Source organism: Halichoeres trimaculatus, unplaced genomic scaffold (genome assembly GCF_033239565.1).
Source record: "Halichoeres trimaculatus isolate MK-OKI-2021-1 unplaced genomic scaffold, fHalTri1.1 fHalTri1_scaffold_4, whole genome shotgun sequence".
Taxonomy (NCBI): domain Eukaryota; kingdom Metazoa; phylum Chordata; class Actinopteri; order Labriformes; family Labridae; genus Halichoeres; species Halichoeres trimaculatus.
In genome coordinates this window covers 4983513-5004513 of record NW_027437182.1, presented here as the reverse complement: position 1 = coordinate 5004513, position 21001 = coordinate 4983513, and the positions used below count along the sequence as shown (strand labels likewise).

General features: G+C 38.7%; 1 protein-coding gene across 3 annotated transcripts in view; it reads left to right on the top strand.

Annotated features, from left to right (window-relative positions):
- The window catches only part of fnbp1l (formin binding protein 1-like), a 65121-nt gene extending 48329 nt beyond the window's left edge, over positions 1–16792 (top strand). Inside the window, exons 5-16 of one of the 3 annotated variants that reach the window (XM_074667782.1) lie at positions 472–534; positions 1438–1542; positions 4411–4539; positions 6594–6740; positions 6827–7057; positions 10615–10724; positions 10826–10958; positions 11056–11150; positions 11234–11409; positions 11790–11827; positions 13283–13403; positions 15967–16792. In XM_074667782.1, coding sequence (XP_074523883.1) covers positions 472–534; positions 1438–1542; positions 4411–4539; positions 6594–6740; positions 6827–7057; positions 10615–10724; positions 10826–10958; positions 11056–11150; positions 11234–11409; positions 11790–11827; positions 13283–13403; positions 15967–15974 — 1356 coding nt within the window. In that variant the 3' untranslated portion in view covers positions 15975–16792. Of the gene's footprint in view, positions 1–471; positions 535–1437; positions 1543–4410; positions 4540–6593; positions 6741–6826; positions 7058–10614; positions 10725–10825; positions 10959–11055; positions 11151–11233; positions 11410–11789; positions 11828–13282; positions 14682–15966 lie in introns of those variants that run through there. The other 2 variants (XM_074667781.1, XM_074667784.1) reach the window with 2 other exon arrangements.
- The last annotated feature ends 4209 nt before the right edge of the window (positions 16793–21001 follow it).

Here is a 21001-nt window from a genome sequence, read left to right as displayed (position 1 = left end):
GAGGGGCAGATACAGAAGACTTTTTCTCCTTTCTGCTCCTTTTCTTTCATTTTGAGATTAATTTTGTTTTTGTATTGTACTTTTATTTGTATGTTATCATGAATGAAATAAAGACAAACAGACATTCACGCCCAGGAGCCTTCATCACACATTCACTCCATGCAAGAGATCACGTTTGCTAAACTTACTGAGAAAGAATTAGGACTTTGAGTACAGGTGTAAGTTGTTAAAAAGTGACTTGTAATAAGTAACTTTACTGCTTTGGTCACAGGACTCCTGTAAACCCGTAGCTGTGGCCTCAGCACTTTCCCCTCACTGAGTTTCTCCTGTTTGTCCCTAAATGACTGAAGTCCAGTCACTTTGTTTATATGAATGTGTTCCTGTTTACACTATTTATGTCTTTTTTTCTGTCTGTGTGAATGTCTCTTTGTTTGTTTGTGTGTGTTTGTGTGTGTTTGTGTGTGCGAGCAGCATCTACAGGAGGGCAGGAAGGCCCAGCAGTATTTGGATCATTGCTGGAAACAGATGGACAATGTAAGTGTGCAGCGAAGGAGGAAGGGGGGGCTGGAAAAAATATCAAGTGTTTAGTGTACGTTTCCTCCGTTATGGGGCGCCAGCTGTACTCGTCTTGTGTTTGTTTTTGAGAGCGATGCAAGAAATGCAAACAGAGGTGACTGCAGGACAAATGGAGACCCACTTTAACCCCACTTTTACTCCACATTCCCTTGAGATTATTAAGCAAAGAAGCATTTTCTGGTACCTGTTCATGTCTGTGCAGAAAGTTACGAGTGTGTCCTGAAAAAAGGTTATTTCTGTCTGTGAAAAGGGAGAAATGTCCTTTTCTTCTCTCTGGCAAACTGCCCAGTCTGAGGACAGAGGACAGGGGCCTAGACCAACACACACACACACACACACACACACACAATAGCTCCTCCCACATGTATCCAAAGCAGAGGCCCATGTGCCACATTGACCAGCGACTGCTTTCATTCTCTGAGGTCATGTCGTTGAGTTTAGTTTTATTACAGATTTTCTCATCACGTCTTCTCCTCTGGGTCAAAAAGCTTATCACTGCTTTTTTCACTCGCAGCTCCTTGTTTGAGCCATATATGGTCCAGAGCGCTTCAACGTGTGATCTGCATGACTTTAAAGTGACTACTCAGTGACTGGACTGTAATGTCTCAGCTATTCACTGAGTTCCCTTCATCACTAATGTTATCCAGATGGGCTGGCAGGAAGTGAACTATCTCTCCCTGTGTGATTCATCTCCATATTTGGCTTTTTTCCTCTTTTTTTTCATTCATAATTTCTTTTTGTATTTCAGTATCTGGGAACTCTTAAAAAAGACAGAAGGTGCCAAGTGAAGAAGGGGGGGGAGACAACCTCTCCTTTGTGTTCTTCAGTCTCTTAAACTTCCGTGTTTGTTTCTATTTTTAGAGTAAAAGGAAGTTTGAGAGGGAGTGCAAAGAAGCGGAGAAATCCCAGATCACCTTTGATCGGTTAGATAACGACATCAACGCCACCAAATCAGAGGTGGAGAAGGTAAGAAGGAAGTTATTCACCTGTTTTTCCCACTCCTCAGCCTCCTCCAGGCAGCATACTCATTTTGGGCCTTTTACGCTCAAACAATACATCCCAGTTTCATGAGATACTTTTAAAAAAGAGAAAAGACCTTAAGGAACCAATAAAAGTGTTTTAATTTGTCATATGACCCCATGGAGGTCTTACAGAATCCCTTTTATGCAGACTTTCTTGCAAAGACCAATTCTCTGCTCAAAACTGTCCAATAACTTTTTTACCAGGCCTCTCTCAGTGTAGAAAAAATATGTTTATATTAATAGACAAGGAAAGCTTAAAGCTATGGTCTATGATCTGAAACCCAGTTAAGTTGAAGAGACACATTTCAAAAACGCAGCCTGCCCCTACCCCGCCCCTCCAACAGAGCAAGAAGCTGGCCAGCAGAAAATGTAACAAACACGACAGTCACCCTCCTTCACTGCAAAAAACTGAAATCTTATCAAGTGTTTTTGTCTTTTTTTAAGTAAAAATTGTCTTATACTCGATATGAGCCACTTTCAACTTATCGATCCAGAAAAATGTCTTGTTTCAAGTTATCAGAGTACAAAAATGAGGTTTGAATCGCTTGTAACCAGTAAAAAAATCTGTCAATGGAACAAGAAAAAATTGCTTGAAAATTTCCTTGAGACTAGAACAATGTCTTAATACAAGTAACTTTTCTCTTGTTCCATTGGCAGATTTTTTTTACTGGTTACGAGCAATTCAGAACTCATTTTTGTCTTTAAATAACTCTAAACAAGACATTTTTCTGGATTGGTCATGTGAATTTGGCTCATATTGAGTCCAAAAAGGACTTTTCTACTGAAAGTAAGACAAAAGCACTTGATAAGATTTCAGTTTTTGCAGTGTTGTGGTACAGTGGTAACTTTTGCAATTAGACCGGCGTGATCAAAATCATGAATTATCGGGGCAAAGCGGGTCTGGCATTGCCACTGCCAGCTGATCAGAGCAGAGCCGACTGCGGGCGAGGCTTTACCTTTCTCAGCGTGTCTTCACCACCTCAGTTTACAGTGCTAAAGATGTACGGCTAACTAACAGTAACAGCTTCCTGGTTTCATTCTTCTCTGGCTCCATGATGCTTCAGTAGCTGAGCAGCTAGCTGACGTGAGAGGGGTAGTGGGGAAGGACGAGGCCGAGCAGGGGAGACAGGGAATTGGATGGACTCATGCACTCACCCGAAATGAGGGGAACGGTGGTTCAGATTGGTCAATTATTCAGCCGTTTTGCAGCTGATGTACTGAATGTATTTTTTCCATTCTTATTGCTTTTTGTATTGCATAGATCTGACCATCGGACCATTACAGCCTCATAAACGGGGTTATCAACAATTACCGTCCAATCGTAGACCATAGCTTTAATCTCTTATAGTTAAATCTACTTTATGTGCTAGTTAATTCAAGGAAACATGTAAAAATGCATATTTTTCCTTGAGGAAACACTGTAACATTACAGATTCACCATGACAACATTTTGATAAACTGTATAAGGGTGTACAAACTATTCAAAAACAAACTGTTTTTGGACCTTTCCAGTTTTCACCTAGATTTGATGTTAGTTTTAGTAAAGTCCAGACTTAAACTGTAGTGAGGCTCATATCCTCCACACATTTTTCCCACAATGAAAAGTCTTTCTCCTGAAAGCCACAGTAGTGAAGTGTTTTGTTAAATAGTTCATGTAAAGGTAGAAAAAATATGTTTCTGACTCATTGATCCATTCATTTCAATGGGGCATTCCTCAGTGGTAGTGTTTCCTGCAGGCAACATTCACACATAAAATCTTACAAAAAGAGAGGTTTTGAAAAGTTTTCACACTTTTTATGGCATGAATTGTAAACTGTTAAGACCATCAAGTATTATCCATGTGTTCTTAGAAAAAAAAATGTGTTGTTTAAATGAATAGCTCTCTTTTTATTACTGATCATCATGGTTAAGTGTTGCCTCAAGACAACGAACCCCCCCCCCAATTTTTTTTTTGACAATTTCTTTAGATTATGTATATTTGATCTATTTTTTGGCCAAAAAAAAAAACACTCAACATTTTTTTCTAACTGGCATCACTACACGTACCATAGAGGGTTAAAGCTCCTATGAAGAACTTTAGGTTGTTTTTGGCGCCCCCTTGTGGTTATAGTTGTAGCTATGCTGATAACGCGAGGAAGAAAAATCTCATCCTTCCGTCTTCTTACCATCTTGAGTCACTTGTGTGAAAATTAGCTGTTTAAAATGTAAAAAAAAACTCCTCAGCATGTTGAGCTGACACTAACCCCCTTGCAGCAGTTACAGGCCTTCAAAATAAAAGCACAGAAATCTCTGATCCTGTTGCTGATGTTTGCTTTAAGAGGTCATAAAAACAATCAATTCCAATCTGTTTCACAACCAGAGAAAAACTCCTCGCAAGAGCTTTAAATTACAGATAAAAAACACAAACTTCTTTACATTTTTACGCTGAAAAATCAGTATTTAAAGTTCCACATCCCAAAAACAGAATGACTCATAATTACTCCTCATTTAAGGTCGGCTGTGTATAATTGATACCTATGAAATTATACTCTGGATCCAGCTTTTTCCACACACATACTGTATAATTTGACCGGGTAATTTTAGTTTAAGCCTACAGGAAAATAAACATTTCCTTAAAGAGGTTAAACACAGCCTTTTAGCTGAGTTTCTGTTTTTAAACCATTCAATTTATCAACATTAATTTGACTTGAGAAGTTAAAGAAATTCAGATCTGACTTTTTTCCTTAAGGTACCAAACCATCTATCAATCAGCTGATCTTGTTTTGTCTCCAGTTTTTGTGGCTCTGACGTTCTCCTGATGTTTGTTTCTCAGGCTAAAGCCCAGTTCTACCTGCGGACCCACATGGCCGATGAGAGCAAGAACGAGTACGCCGCCCAGCTGCAGAACTTCAACGCAGAGCAGTGGAAACATTTCAACAACGCCATACCACACATCTTCAAGGTACTGCAAACGTGTTAATAAGATCTAGATCAGGGGTAGGCAACTTTTTCCATGACTTGAGCTACTTTAAGATACACTCGTGCCTAAAGTGCCAAGACTTACTTCTTTTGAACGATCAAAGACGGTAGAGAGGAAAGTCTCCTCTAATGGTTTTCCATGCTTAGCTCTGCAGTGAGAAATGGTACAACTTCCCTCCATTGCCTGGTTTTCAACAGCACAGAAAGTTGCTCTGTTTCACAAACTTTGCTAACGCTGTTTTGGTCTCAAAAAGTCGCCGGGCACTAAATGTCCTACACACCCCTACATACACTTTGACAGCAAAGGGTGCATATCGCTCGACCTCTGGCCGTCTCTAGCAGTAAATCCATCCACCCTTGTCCACCCATATTGGGAAGAGCAAGTGGAACTTGGGTTTGCTTGCCACAATAAAACCGCTAAACAGATGTGATTGCGAGCTAGCACAGTGGCCTCCAAAGAGATTTGCGGCGATGCACTTGCAAGACACATTCATGCACTTGTAACATCATGGTTGTAATTTTGTTAATTGAAGTTGTTTGTTAAATTTTTATCTAAGAACATTCATAGTGAGCTTAATTTCTTGTAAAGTGTTAAATAGAATACAACACACGAGTATTATCATTTATGAGCACCTGAGGGCTCCACCAGCAACAGACTCTTTCAAGAAGGGCCTGAAAACCTTTCTTTTTAAAAAAGCTTTCCCTGAAAGCATTCAACCTGTTTGTAATCTTGTTTTGTTTTTAACCTTGCTTTAATGTTGCACTTTGAGATCACTTTAAAGAAAAGTGCTTTACAAAAAAAAAAAGATTATTATTATTAATATTTATTTTGTCCTCTGCCTTAATGTAACTATTCTCTGCGTGCCAAATTAAATAGCCTTGTGTGCCAGCTATGTAGGGATGGGTACCAAATTAGGTACTTTTATAGGTACTGACCGAATTCTGTCAAAAGTACCGGGTACCAATTCACATAAAATCAAAAGGTACCATGTTTAGGTACCTGAACACGTCCTTATGACTGTAAAGAGTAAAAATGTTAAAAAGAATATGTATAAAGTAGGGATGTCCAGATCCAATCACGTGATCGGAATCGGGGCTGATCGAGGCATTTTTTTAACGATTGGAGAGAGAATCGGCCTGGGGCCTTAGTTCTTGTTTTTAATTAAAATGTGTATAATAGCACATAATCATTCATTTTAGAATAGAACTTTATTTGTCATTATAACAAGTACAACGATATTGCAAACAAGAAATTGCAACCTTATTGTCACACATACGAGGTCATCTTGTGGTGCACCACTGAGAAGCTTTATTTTTATTTTGTTGATCCAATGCTGCACTAAGTGGAGAAAAAAAAAAGCTGTATCCATGTTGGCTAGAATGATACCTTCATTTATTTAAAATAAAAAAAACTCAAAGCACAACTTGTAGGAGTTTTTTTTCTTTTCTTTTTTTCTTAATGCATTGCTGAAAGATCGGATAGTGAAATATCGGGATCAGCAGATACTCAAAAATAAAAAAAATCGGAATTGGATTGGGAGCAAAAAAAAGTGATTGGGACATCCCTAATATAAAGAATAAAAATGTTAAATTGAAAACAATTTACATTCTATTATTAAAGACAAGAACCGAAAATTGGTACTGTTGAGTACCGTTACCAATTGCCAGGTACCGGGCATCGGTACCGTGTTGTTTCAAATGCAAAAGGTACCCATCTCTACAGCTATAGCACCCGTGCCCTAGGTTGCCTGCCCCATGTCTATATGACAACAAAATGTGTGAATGAAAGTGTTTATAAATTAAATCTAACATGTAGGGAATCAGAAACGTAGTGCCACTAAGATAATAGCACTTTATATTCTGTATCCAATCCTCCCAGTGACGTTTTGTTCAAGAAACTGTCGCTGTGTCTTGCTGTTTTAGTCCGTAGAGCTGCTTAACTCAAGCAGTCCACTCTAAAACTGTTGTGTCTCACTGGGGCGTGAAGACTGACTTGTGTATTCTTCAGGGTTTAGTCTGTTTCGCTCTGTGTTACAGAATCTGCAGGACATGGACGAACGTCGCACGGTGAAGCTCGGGGAAACGTACCGGAGCTTTGCTGAGGCCGAGCGGAGAGTCATTCCTATCGTCTCCAAATGTTTAGAGGGGATGGTTAGTGCTGCTAAAGCTGTCGATGAGCGAAGGGTATGTACGAATTCATGAGTTTCTTTAAAACTGTGAGGATAAATTCATCTTTACTTGATCGGTTTCTTCTCCTTCTTGTCTTCCAGGATTCAGGCATCGTCGTCGAGTCGTTCAAGTCAGGCTTTGACCCTCCAGGTGACTTCCCCTTCGAGGACTTCAGCCAGAATCTGAGCAGGACCGGTTCAGACGGGACCATCAGCAACACACCCAAAGGAGACAAGGACAGAGACGGGGCCCCGGGGTCACGACCGGACCTTAAACAACATCCCATGAGCAGAACCAAGAACAAGCTCTGGCTGTTTGGGAAGAAACCAAAGGTACCAGCTCTGAATATTTACTGAAGTAACTTAACAGAATCTCAGCTTCATTAGTCACTTCCTGACTTTTAAGTCCTCCTAATGTCTCCACCCTGTCTTCTACAGATTTTCTGTCACAGAAAACAAACTGCTCATGTTTTCCTTAAGCTTTATGATTTCCTCTGCTTCCTGTTCGTGTTCTCAGCTTGTCTCGATTTGTCACCTTTTAATTGTAAAAACACGCTTCGATCTTTCTCCCACACACTCCTTGGACCTTGCCCTGCTCCATAAAGACTGTGTGATTTAATGATTAACTCTGTGTTGTTGGTTTATGTCGGAGTCACCGCCTGCCTCATGGTATCAGGACGCTGTGTGATGCTTCTGGGTGTGTGCTCGCATATGGATCTGATAAAATGTCAACCATGTGGTGTCAGATGAATATTCAGGTTTATTGGATGTAAGAAAAGCTGGTTTCACTGTTTCAGAGAAGATTTCTGTGTTTGCTTTGTGTCACATGACCGCGCAGTACCGACAGCGGCCACCTCATCAAACGTCACCTCACAGCCTGTCGTGGTTTTCGGGGTTTCAGAGCCTGAATGAGTCACTTTAAGTTCTCTGGCTTTGTAAGAAAGTCACACATGAGTCATGTTTCTGACTCTGCTGTGACTCAGTAAGTTATATCCTTGTAAAGTTGACTGCATTAACTTTGAATTTCTCTTAAAGCCTTAAAGAATAAAGAAAGCAAAAGCCGACTTTCACAGACTTCCTGTCCCATCACAGAGAAATATCTCAAAGATCGTCTCGTCCTGACTCCTCTTTGTTTTGTCCTCTCTTCCTGCTCCCCATCATCAGTCCTCTCCCCCTCCACCACCTTCCTCCTCCTCCTCCTCCTCTTCTTCATCCCGTCCCCGCTCCTCCTCCAATATTTTCCCTCCACCCCGGTTCAGCTCTGACCTAGTGAGCCACTATCTGTCTGAGATAAAGACTACAGTACCCAGAATCCCCCAGAATTTGAGGGGCCTGAGGAGAGGGGTGAGACTGGGAGTTGTGGTGTGGTGTGTTTTAATAGGAGAGGTTAACGTGGTTTTGTTTTTTTATGTTGGTATCTTCAGAGTATCTGCAGCTTTGAGTAAACTTTTTAAATCTCAAAAACAGCTCTGCTGAGTTTGTCTGATTGGATTAACGATGAAATGTAATGAGATAAAATCTGCAGACACTCTGTTTTACTGTTTGTTTTTCTTCTGTTGTGTCTGTTTCTCTTCTTTTTTCTCTTATTCTCTTTATTTATTACTTTCTGTGTTTGTGTTTTGTTTTTTCCTCTTCTATCATTTTTAAGACAGATCTTTGCTCCAATCACAAGATTGAGGATCATTGGTGATTGATGGTCTGTGTGTGTGTGTGTCTATGTGTGTGTGAGGGGAGGTGATTTGGAGTTTCTGTGCTGTGTTGGGAAAGTGTGTTTTGCTGTTTTAATTGTATTTTTGTGTGTGTGAGCATGATGGAGTGGCTCTGCTTACAGTTCAGGTTTCCTCTTAGACAGATATTCTTACACATTTCAATCAGCTTCTGTCACTTTTGTCACGACCATGTGATAATGATAGTTTTTTGTCTGGTTTTCTCACAATTTGCTCTCAGAAACAGCTGAACATATTCATTTAGTCAGACCAACGTGTTATTGTTCTAAATGTAAAAGGCTAAAAATGTGATAGATTGTTGAGAAAGTCTCTTACCCATTGATTTTAATTTGGCGCCCTTGATTAAATGCATTGTGTTATCTTCCCTTTAGCCTTATAGTGATGAGGAAAAAGTTATTTATTAAAGATGAATTGAGTATTAGATATGTCAAGCTTTGGACATTTTTTGCAGCTGTTAAAAAATTAATTAAAAAGTAATTAAAAATATAAGTTAAAATAATATTAAAAAATAAAATTAAAATTATAATAATAATAAAAATAGTATGATAAAATAATACATGTATAATAAAAATAGTAATACTACTACTTCTAAGAATAATAATAATAATAATAAAATAAATAGTATGATAAAATATGTGTATAATAATAATAATAATAATAATAATAATAATAATGACAATAATTTAAAATCAGCTTACTGAATTTTTAGAAGAATATCAAGGCATTTTTTACTTTATTATGACTGTAATGACAAAATGTTGTTTCATACACATGGAAATTCAATGTTCTACCCATAAAAAATACATCAAACATTAAAAAAATCATTAGAAAATAAACAAATGAAATAGAAAAGTAAAAACAAAAAAACAGAAAAAGACAATGGCAAATAAAATTAGACTCAAATAGAGCAACAAATTTGTTAACCGCTTAGAAACATGATTTATTGTAGTCAGAAAAGGCTTTTTTAAAGCTGCTTTACATTCATGCAACATGTTGCGTGTTAGTTGCTGCCACCTTCTGTTGGTAAGTGGAATAGCATCAAACATAACTATTCTGCTTGTAACAGAGGTTGTTAATGCTACAAAAAACTAGGTGAAGTGTTTTAAAAATGTCATTTTTAAGTGCTAAAGCTGCTGAAAAACTTTCTAGGACACTTCAGGAAACAGTGCAACAAAATATAACTTACACATATGAATGAAAACAGAGCAGAAGGAAGAAAAGTTCTTGTTTTGTCTGCCCCTTTCCTCACAAAATACTGTAAATGAATCACTTAGTGCAATAATTAAAAATTTGTGCTTCCCCCTCAAAAAAAGTAAAAAAAAATGAAAGAAAAAAAAACAGAAAAAAAAACAGAAAACAACCCCAAAAACAAGGACTCATAAGTGTTTGAATTCTGCTGCTAAGTTTTTCCCCCTTTACTACAGTCATATTTCAAACATGAAAAACAGCCTCTGAAGAGAGCTAAATTCATCAATGACTGATGCATTTGTCACAAAGAGAAAACTAAGACTCAGAGGTGAGTCAGCGCTCACCTGCAGGCTGCTGTAAATTAGCACAAACCTCCTGTCGACACATTTCAATCTGACTGGTGTTCAAGCCGACCGACTGGCTCGTTGGTTGTTGTTTTGCAGACTGATCACTAACCAGCATCCCCTGTTTTTGTTTGTTTGTTTTTGACTGTAATGGTAATGCATCAGTGGTCCATGAAGATGGTAAGTGTGTGTTTAGAGGGTGAGTGTGTAAAGTAGTTTCAGAGAGTCCCAGCAGTGTAGATGTAGTCGATCCTCACCTTAGCATCTGAAACACAAACCCTGTAGTGATTACAGAGTTAGAGGTCCCTCTTCTCATAGTTTATAGATGTTTTTACCCTCCTGAGTTCATAGTTTTCACCTACCAAACTGTTTTGGATTAGCATTTTAAGATTGAGCCGTATCCACAAAGGGATCATGTATTTTTATTACGTTAACTTTAATTTTAGTCGGATCTCCATGCTAAAAGTTTCATTTCTTGGTAAGCTTGTTAAGAAGTGGAGGCAGTGGCTGTTTGCGGTGATCGATTTTCTCCCTGATTTACTCTTTCGGGCTCTCTCCTTCACATCTCTGACTCAATTCTGGGTTCATTTGTTGTTTAAAATGTGCATTTTTTTTAATTTACAACCACCAGGCTCCATCTCTGGAGGATTTCAGTCACTTACCGCCCGAGCAGAGGAGGAAGAGGCTGCAGGCGAGGATCGACGAACTGAACAAAGAGCTCCAGAAGGAGATGGATCAGAGGTAGAGACTGGCTCGTGATTCATCAGGAAAATCAAAGCTGCACCCTGAACGTTATGCCTCAGCAGCCTCTAAATACAGCAGCTGTGATGTTTGTGTTTCAGAGACGCCCTGAACAAAATGAAGGATGTGTATGAGAAGAATCCACAGATGGGAGACCCCGGCAGCCTGCAGCCCAAAATATCAGAGACCATATGCAACATGGAGAAGCTGCGCTCAGAAATCCACAAAAACGAGGTACGAAAGAGACACAGAGACAGATGTTTCTTCTTCAAGTCAACTTCAAAATGTGATGTGATGTGAAGTGCTCAATCTGTCTCTTTTCTTCTGACAGACTTGGTTATCTGAGGTGGAGGGAAAGCAGAGCTCGAGAGGAGACAGACGACACAGTGCCGACAACCACCATCACGCTCCTCAAGGCAGAGAGAGGTACACACAGTCAAATCACACACGTCAACGGTCAGGACCGAAAGTAAACCCATAACTCAGTGTGTTTGCTTGTTTTCTGTCAGTCCTGAGGGCAGTTACACAGACGACACCAGCCAAGAGCATCACACGCCTCACCATCGCCCCAAATCTCCACCGTCTGCCCACCCGAACCCCGACCCTCACGAGTTTGATGACGAGTTCGACGATGACGACCCGCTGCCTGTCATTGGACACTGCAAAGCTCTCTACGGCTTCGATGGTGAGGACGAACAACGTAGCATCAGTCTTAAGAAGCTCAGTGAAGAGAAATCTGATGATAAAAATCACAACAAGCTTGAGGGAGAGTTTAAAAGTCATGCTGTTAAGATAAAGTGGTAATCCTCTACAAGGAGCGTAACAGAGTCAGATATTTCAGCCGTTGAACTTTTTAAATGTGGTTTAATTTGAGGAAGAGCTGTTTTTCTATATTGTCATTTTGTTCTGTTGTCAAATATTCTTAGAAAACTTAATTTATGATACAAAAAAACTGGATAAGATGTGTCAACATCTACAATGTTTGCAAAAATTATCCCTAGAAAGCAGCGTGATGATGCTGGGTGTTACTTTTTGGTCACTGTTTTGTTGTTTTTTGACTCCCAGGTCAGAACGAGGGGACGCTGGTGATGGCAGAAGACGAGGTAACACTCTTTTCTTGTTTCTGACTTGTTTCTACAGAAAAGGATTAGGGCCAATGAAAACAAAACAATAAAAAAAAAAAAAAACAATACGTTTATTTTTTTTAATTTTTTTTTTTACTATTTTTTCTGAGAAGAAAGTCAGTATTCAGAGATAATAGAATATAAAACCAAAAGTGAAGAATTTACTTTATTTATCCTCATCAACAGCCTGTCTATGTGTGTGTGTGTGTGTGTGTGTGCGTGTGTGCGCGTGTGTGTGTGTGTGCGTGTATGTTTGTGTGTGCCGGTATGTATGTCTATGTATGTGCGTGGGTGTTACCGTGTTCAGTGGGTATATTTGTGGGGGTGGGAGGTTTGGGGTTTTAATGGTATTCCTTTGTCTTTGTTTGTTTTGTTTTTTTTTTTTTTTTTTGGTCTTCCCTTTTGTTTTTATCCTCTGTGAGGCACTTTGTGTTGCAGAAGCATGAAAAGTGCCATACAAATAAAATAAAGTTAAAGTTAAAGTTAAAGTTATACTGGAGGGGAATTTAAAGAGTAACAGCAGCAATCAAGAAAAAAAGTAAGAAATAGTTTTAGAAATTAGTTAGAAAATATATTTTTAAATTATAATTATTTACAATTTTAAACAATAATTATGAAAAAATAATTCATAATATGCAACAATTTATCATACAAATTAGTAAATTAAAAATATATTATATCATAAATATAAATTTATATATAATCATAAACTAATATAATATAACTATTTAAAATTCATTACTTATATAATTAAATAATAAAATTAATATATAATTTATTCTTATTTTTTAGCTAAATTTATTATATAAATTTAAATGCTAGAAATTATAGTTTGAATTCTAAGATGAACATCAGAAATTTGACTTTATTTTAAAAAAATAGTTTAAAAAAAAAGTTTTTTTTTCTTTTTTTTTATTTAATTTTATTCATTTATTAATTTTTTTTTAGTATCTCTAACTTCTGTATGTTTCAGTTAATGTTTTAATGTTCATGAGGTTTTACAAGAGACTTAAAGCACCCAAACCTTCTGGTTTAAAAACACCTTAAAGGAATGTTAAAGCCCTGTTTCCACCAAGCGGTTCAGTTCGGTCCATCTCAGAACTGTATGCATTTGGTGGTGTTTCCATTGACCAATCATGGGACAGATCCCCAAATAACCGAGGCGAGCCGTCCCACTTTTTGGGACTCTTCTGTTCTGTTGGGGTGTCAGACTAAACTGGTCTGACCCTGGAAGGTGGAACTACATCACTGCAGTCTGACTCACGGCCACGGTTAGGTGTGGAAACACAAACAGGATCAGGCTTAACTGATCCAACCCGTACCAAACCGTACTGACTCAAACCGGTGTGTTTGGTGGAAACTGAGCTTTACTGTCTGTGCTGGTCTACGAGACGTAAACGTCATAGTCTAATTTTCTTTTTCCGCCCCCTGCAGGTGTTGTACATCATCGAGGAGGACAAAGGAGACGGCTGGACGAGGGCGAGGAAGCAGAGCGGGGAGGAAGGCTACGTCCCCACCTCCTATGTAGATATCACTCTGGAGAAGAACAGCAAAGGTGCTGTCACCTACATCTGAGCTTCTCTGTCCTCTCATCCGTCTGTCGTTCTCTCCTCCTGTTTCTGTCCCGTCGTTGTAACACCACAGAAAAAAAGAGACTGCATCTGAAAAAAGCTGCATGGACGTTCATCCATTCTCTCATTTCCACCTTTCTCTCCTCGTGTTTCTCCTCTAACTCATCCTCTTCTCATGTCTGAGGCTCTCATGTTCCAGAGGTGAGTGTGTGAGCGTGAAGACAAACAGGAAACATGTTTTCACTGTGTTTGCGTGATGTGTTCATTGTATATAAGTGTGTGTGTGTGTGTGTGTTTGGAAAGATGTTTCCACTGCTGTTTTGAGCCGAATGTAAAGGCCGCACCACTTCTTTATCGATCAAAGTGTTTTAGAGTTTTTTAGAAGAAATTTATTTTTATTTCATGATTCTTTGAATTATTTTAATGTTTTTTTTAATCAAACATTTTAAACTCCTCGGTTTTGACTTCACATGTCAACATAATTTAAAGCTCTTCTGATTTTGCTGTTTTTGTTTGTTTGTGGTTGTTTTTCTGTGTTGCCTGTGCCATCATTCTAAAGGTGGACTCAGAGTTACAGATTTAACTGTTTCAGCCTCTCAAGAGACGATTCTGAATCTAAATCGAGTTTGAAAAACACTTTTTTACATTTAACTACGACTTCACCACCCATCATGTATTTCCTTTTACTGATCATAAACGGTTCTGTTTTGGTCTTTGTTTCAGTCACTGATTAAAATCATCTCTGACATCAGAGTTTTCACTGTATCACTCTACACAGAGTCTAATGGAGTTGCTTTTTGCAGGGCTCACTTCAGAGAGCAAATCAGAGCGTTTGCTGCTTTCATACTGTTATAACTCATCAGCTCTGGAGCAGTTACAGGTGAAATGTGTGGAAAAAAGAGGAACAAAGATCGTGACTCAGCTTCTGCTGCTGCCACATTTTTTTCATGGCTCTACAAAGTTAAAGTTAACTCAAGCATCTGGGACAGTTAAGATAAACTGACTGTATGTTTGGTTGCATATTCGGTGATAAAACGGTGGAAGTAGCTCTGAAGTTTGCAGCAGGAAAAATTTATTGGCAAGAAAACTGAGGGTGATTTTTGACTGATAGCAGCACAAAAATGTGAAAGCATCAACAGGAATAAAGAAATACAGACGTTTATGATATGTTAGAGTAGGGATGTTTGATTCCACCTTTGTCAGACCGATACCAGTACGAGCTAAACACAAACATACTTAAACTCTGACAGTTGGTAGTTTTATTTTGCACTTTTGTTAATTAATTAAAAAAAATGGTAAACCTTAAAGTGACTCTCCAGGATGGAACAAGTTGGGTCCTATCACAAGGTTTAGGGCAGAAATTACCCCTACAGCAGTGTTTTTGTGCAGCAGAAGCCCAGAGCGCTCGCACCAAACACCCCCTCCCTGCTCCTCTGCAGGTTTCCTCTGCACTCAGACGGGGCCATATTTTACTTGACCAAAAACACAAATAAACGGACTCCCACCAAAAAAAAATCTGATATCGGTCTGCATTCACGCTTCATTTAGAGAATTTTCAGCACGTTACTTTCACACAAAAACACCGCTAAATAAGGCTCTAGTTCTCATCGTGTCTCTTCGTCCTGGCCGACTACCTGTTTGTTTATATCTGGCACCCCGCCAGCGCGGACTGATACACTAAGCGGCGAGCGCCTCGTAGCCAGCTGTGGCTCTGCAGGGGAGGTAGCGCCATTTTACGACACGATGAGAACTAGAGCCTTATTTAGCGGTGTTTTTGTGTGAAAGTAACGCGCTGAAAATTCTCTAATTAAAGCGTGAATGCAGACCGATATCAGAGTTTTTCAGTGGGAGTCTGTTTATTTGTGTTTTTGGTCAAGTAAAAAATGGCCCCTTCTGAGTGCAGAGGAAACCTGCAGAGGAGCAGGGAGGGGGTGTTTGGTGCGAGCGCTCTGGGCTTCTGCTGCACAAAATCACTGCTGTAGGGGTAATTTCTGCCTTGTGATACCCAACTTGTTCCATCCCCGAGTTTCACTTTAAGTTTGGAACCACTGTTCTAGACTTCTGTAAACTTGGACTTGCCCCCTGCTGGTCATTAGAAATGCTGCATTCACTTCTGCATCAGCTTCACTTTTGCAAACTTGCAGCTACCTTCATCAATCCATGGATTTATTGTTTGTAAAGTCACAGAAACTTTGTCTGTTGTATTTTGCCAGGTTTAACAAAAAAGGGAGACTGAAGATATTTTAACAAGAATTTTTAAATTTTAATGTGAAACAGATTGTTTCTTTCCTGCAGCAAAACACTTCTTTTTCATTTTCAAGTTTAGTCTTCCTTTTTTACCTGGCAGAAACAGGCTTCCATACTTTTGCCCATTCTCACAAAATTTTGAAAAAGGATCTAAAGACTAAAACAGCAGCACAACACTAAGACACTTGAGCTGTTTCTTCTCACCAACACTTTAACTCTAATAAGTCACACAGCGTTTTCTGCACATTGAGCCTTTTTGGTGTCTTTTTGTAACTGTCTCTCTCTTCTATGTGGCCACAGGTTCCTGAGGGCTGCAGGGTGGCCGGGCGATTTGATTGGCTGGTGGAGGGCTCACGCTGATGGCTGATTATTGGTGGTGGTGGGGGTGACAAAGAAAGAAAGAGGGAGAGTAAAGAGGGGAAGGAGATAGTGAAGTAGACAGGTTTGCATGTCTGCATGCTCACTCATCCGTCATCAGCAAAGATTTCTGGGAAACAGGAAGTGGGTTGAGTAGAAGATGAGATGATCAAAGACAAAAACAGGCAATTACATCAGGTTATCCAGAAGTTTCTTCCTAACATGGAGGAGTTTCTTTTCCTGATAAAGCGGCCTGTAAAGACCTTTCAGCACTCGGTGGTGTTCCTGGTCTGTGAAGGTCTTGAAAAGATGTAAATTCAGATCAGTAAGAGCATCATACCAGAGGAGAAAATGTGCTGATGGTCTGCTCTCTGTGGGTGGAAAAGCACCTCGTTGAGAGGTGAGAACATAAAGTTTCGACTCATAGAAAGCAGCACAGCAGTGAGTTTCACTCCCTGGTTTGATGTAGATTTATCAGGAAAAACTTCTAGTTCATTTTTTATGCATGAAGTCAGTCTCCTCGTCTCTTTGGGTTAAGGGTCTGCAACCTTTACTTTCGGAGGAACCATTTTGCCTCAGCTGACCTGGATTAAAGTAATTTAGGAGCCACAAAATCTACTTTATCTTCACAAAGACAAAAAAGTGTATACAATTCTTTACATAGTTAAAATCCAGTGCATAATTATTACAACGAGAAGGTTTTTGTGTTAAAAAAATTGTACATGTGAAGTCTAGGTTTTTTTTCTTTTAATGAATTTGCAAATATAAAAAAATGGTAAAATTGTGTTGTAACAAATTGTATACATGTGCAAAATTAATGAAATTTCCATAAGTTTAAAAAAAAATCCCAAAAGATTTTAAAATTTTGCAAATTAGAAAAAAAAATGAAATGTAAAAAATGTGAAAAAAATTTCACAAGTTTTAATTTAAAAAGTTTGTGAAATGTCATAAAAAATCATAAAATAAATTTCCAAAAAAAATACGGTAATTAAAAAAAAATCTTTTTTTAACAATTGACTTTTAAATAATGAGGAAAAATAAACAGAGAAGCAAAGAAATTTGCAAAAAATTCAAAAATTCAAAAATCTTTTAAAAAATGATTTTTTTTCTTCATTTGACTAAATTGAAAAGAAATGAAATTCAAAAAGTTTGCAAAAATTAAAAAAAAAATACAAAAATCTTAGGAAAATTAAAAGCTTTGTTGCAAGAGGTGATATTTAAGTAGCTAAATAAAATTAAGTGTCAGTATCTTTAATCATTAATACCTTCTGTAAGAAAAATAAAAATTCTTTATTTCAATTATGTTTTATTTAAAGCTACAGGGAGACACTAAAAGGAGTTAGAGAGCCGCATGAAGCTCCAGAGCTGCAGGTTGCAGACCCTTGTTTAGGTGCTGGTAAAAGTCTTGGAGGAAAATAATAAATTAAAACCTCTTTTTTTTTTCTTTTTTTTTTTTTAGCAGGAAACTGACTTTTTTCTTCTCTTGAGACCCTTGAACAAAGCATCACTGCCAAAAAATTAAGCTGAAAGCTTAAAAAATGTCTTGCTCTAAGCGTTTTTATTAGTACAACTCTTATTTTGAAAATTAAAACCTGTGCATGTTATGTTCAGCTTTCTCTTCCTAATTTCCTCCTCGATTATCTGACTCAGCAGCTTAATGAAAAAAAGCATAAAAAGAAGCCCTAATGCAATGCAATGTTAAAATACTTTAGTTTCAGATTTAACTATTTGATTACAAAACTCACTGTCTGTCTAGCTTCCTTGTCGCCATCTTTGAAAGCAACAGGATTCCCTAAATCCTCTAAATCTTCCTCCAAGCTTTTGTCCGGATCCCTCAAAGAGGACCCATCTCAGGATGTTAACATTGATCACAGTTTTTAGGGTCAGTTTCAGTTTTTACGACTAACAAAATCAGTGTTGCCATGTTCCTAATCATCCCTGTCGTCATCATCATCTGTGCTCTGTTGGTGATGTCTGCCTGCCTGCCTGCCTGAGCCACTCTGCTCCTCATGCCTGCCCTCACCGTCATACAGCCGCATGTCTTTAACGAGTCCCGATCATGATCCGGTGTCTGTGACTTTAACTGCATTTCTCTGATTTGATGTTGAATGTGTTTGATGAATGTGTCTCGTGAAAGTCTGGCATGATTTTGTTTCTGTGCGTTGAATGTCTCCCGAACAGCCTGAGGGTAAAATCAGAGCAGGAAGCAGGTGAACACGTCCTCTCTACCACTCTTTCTTTCCCTCCTTCCTCTCCTCTTCCACCTGGGTTGTAATTCCACCAGTGACCAGCAGGTTTCTCCACCTGTCACCAGCTCAGCTTCAGCAGGACTGGACCGCTTCGATCACCAAACATGACTTCAGACTCTGCCTTAAAGGTCGTTTTAATGTGGAGGGATTACTTCCTGCGTGACTACATCTCCCATCAGCCACCTGGGCTCAGCCTCATGCGCCTTCATCAGGACTCATCTAACATGAAATGTTTCTTTTATCATTTTAATCAGCTGTTATTGTGAATGTGACGGCACACACGTGTATCACTGACGTGCACACACTTGTACGGAAAGCCAAACGGGCCAAACTTGTGTGCGTGTGTCTGAGCTACATGTGTGTGGCTTGTTATTACCATTGAATGATTTGTACATATTAACATCATAACGTCATGCTGAATGTGTTTATCAGTTGTTTTGACACTTTTCATGAGAGACAACACGGTTTGAATTGAACTGATGCACTTTGCCCTGAAGTACTACAGCATTTGAATCAGATTGAAGGAGCGAGTGAGTAGACGGATGAATGTGTCGTGAATTTTATGAATGATCAAGGAAAAAAAAACACAGCTAAAGTAATTCTCTCTTTGAAATGTTTTTATACTCTTTTTGTAGCTCTGAACGAGCCAGGAGCGGCTCACTCTGCATGATTTTCTATTCTTCGCTTCTCTTGATTTATCTCTTTGATAGAGGAACAAAACTACACGACTCCAGACTTTTTTTTTAATGCTACTCAAAAAAACTAATGCCACTAATGATTCTGCTTTTTTTAAATCTGAACAGCAGGTGGCAGCACTTTCATTGCAATCTGTGTTTTCTGAGAAGAAGCTGTGAAATGTACAGAATAATTCAGCAGGTTTTACTTGAATTATCCCAACTTTTCCCATCTGTCAGGAATACGTTCTCAGATCTGTAAAAAAAGAAAAATCTAAATCCTTTTGGACAGAGAGAGGCCAGCAGTTTTTCTCACCTTGACGCTTCAATTTGGTGCATCTGAAAGCCAAACTTTGGCCCAAGAAAGAATATTCTCCAGTCTGTTTTTTTATCCTCCTAAATTAATTTAATTTAGCCCAAAAATTTTGCAGTCAAGTTGTTTTTCTGGCGCCATTTTTCAACCCATACTCTGATCAGATAGTGCCCAGACCTTGTACATGTGTGGCCGGGCATTTTCAAAAACAAATATCTCCTCCTCATTCACTTTGAAAATACTTTAACCCACAAGTACCAGGAAAACACGCTAAATGCGGCTTGAAGCATGCTGAACTCATAATCAGCAGTGTTTTTCAGACGTGAAACCCATGCTAGCCAATCAGAATGAGCCATCGTCATTCAGTTGTGACGTTTGAGAACCAAAAACTCAGTTTCCAGGCGTATACACGAAAGGTTTCAGGAAACATCGTTCTTAGTGACGCACAACCACCGTTTCATGTGGATGACAGGCGAGAACATATGAAAATATATGTGGTTCCCCAGATACTCGCTACATGTGGACATGGCCTCAATATTAGAGATAGACCGATTTGGAGTTTTCAGGGCCGATACCGATTATTTGTAGTCAAGGAGGCCGGTAAAAATTTTGAACACTACAAACTCCAACACTTAACTTCATTCAAACACCTTTAAGCATGAGTTTATTAAACAGCTTCCAGGCCAAGCAAAATGTTTAATAAAGTTAAATGAAAACTTTAAAAAATAAATAGCTAAAGTTTTCAACAGCAAATAAAGTTTTCCAAAATTTCGATGTAACTGCAATAACTGGAATAACTGCACTGCTGATTGGCTGTTACCTGAGCCATGGCTCTGCTTGTAACCAATCAGATGGTGCTGTGGGTGGGACAGTGTTGAGGACTGAGTAGTGACTGCAGACAGCGGAGCTACTGCATCAGAGCCGCAACAACAAAGTTTTAAATTTGTTTCTTATCGGTCATCAGATTAAAAAAAAGCTGATGCCAATATGCTTCAAAATGCCAAATATCGGCCCCAATAATCGGTCTATCCCTACTCAATATCTGACGTCTTTTTTACGAACCACTTAAGCTCCATGAAACTGAAAAGTATTGTACGTAACTGTTTCATTATCCTGATTTATCGTTTAAATAATTATATCATCATCCGTGGATCAGCAAATGATGCCTATCAGGTTTTTATGTCTTCCAATGTACATTTTGTTCAAAAATCCCAAAGATTTTTTGCAAACATGACATTATGGGGCTATAGCCTTTTGAGTATTTTGGTTTAAAACGAAGATAAGAACTAGTTTTAGCACTAAAACATCCTTGTAATTGTAAACTCATGTAACCTTAAGATACAACAGTCGTGTACAGAAGTGTTTATCTGTCAGTATGCTTGCAGGGTGGTTCCTCCTAACTCTCAAACACAGACACTCCCTGTTTTCTTGTTCTCTTGTTAAATGTTAAAGCAGCCTGTTTTGAGTGGAATGTCCCTTTAACAATATACAAAGATGTCACAGCAGCTTAAAAATGAGCAGAAGCACCACTAACATCACGTTCAAACTGTGAGCTGAGTGAAAAGCCACTGTGTTGTAAATCTGAACATTATGCAAATTTTGACCAATCAGCTTTGAGCCTCGTCTTCTTCTTCTTCTACATTCCTCTTTTTTAAAAAACTCAGATCATCATCATCATCGTGTGTCCTGTGGAAACCTTCAGATCCGACTAACCCACACCAAACTCCGATCACAGTAAATAA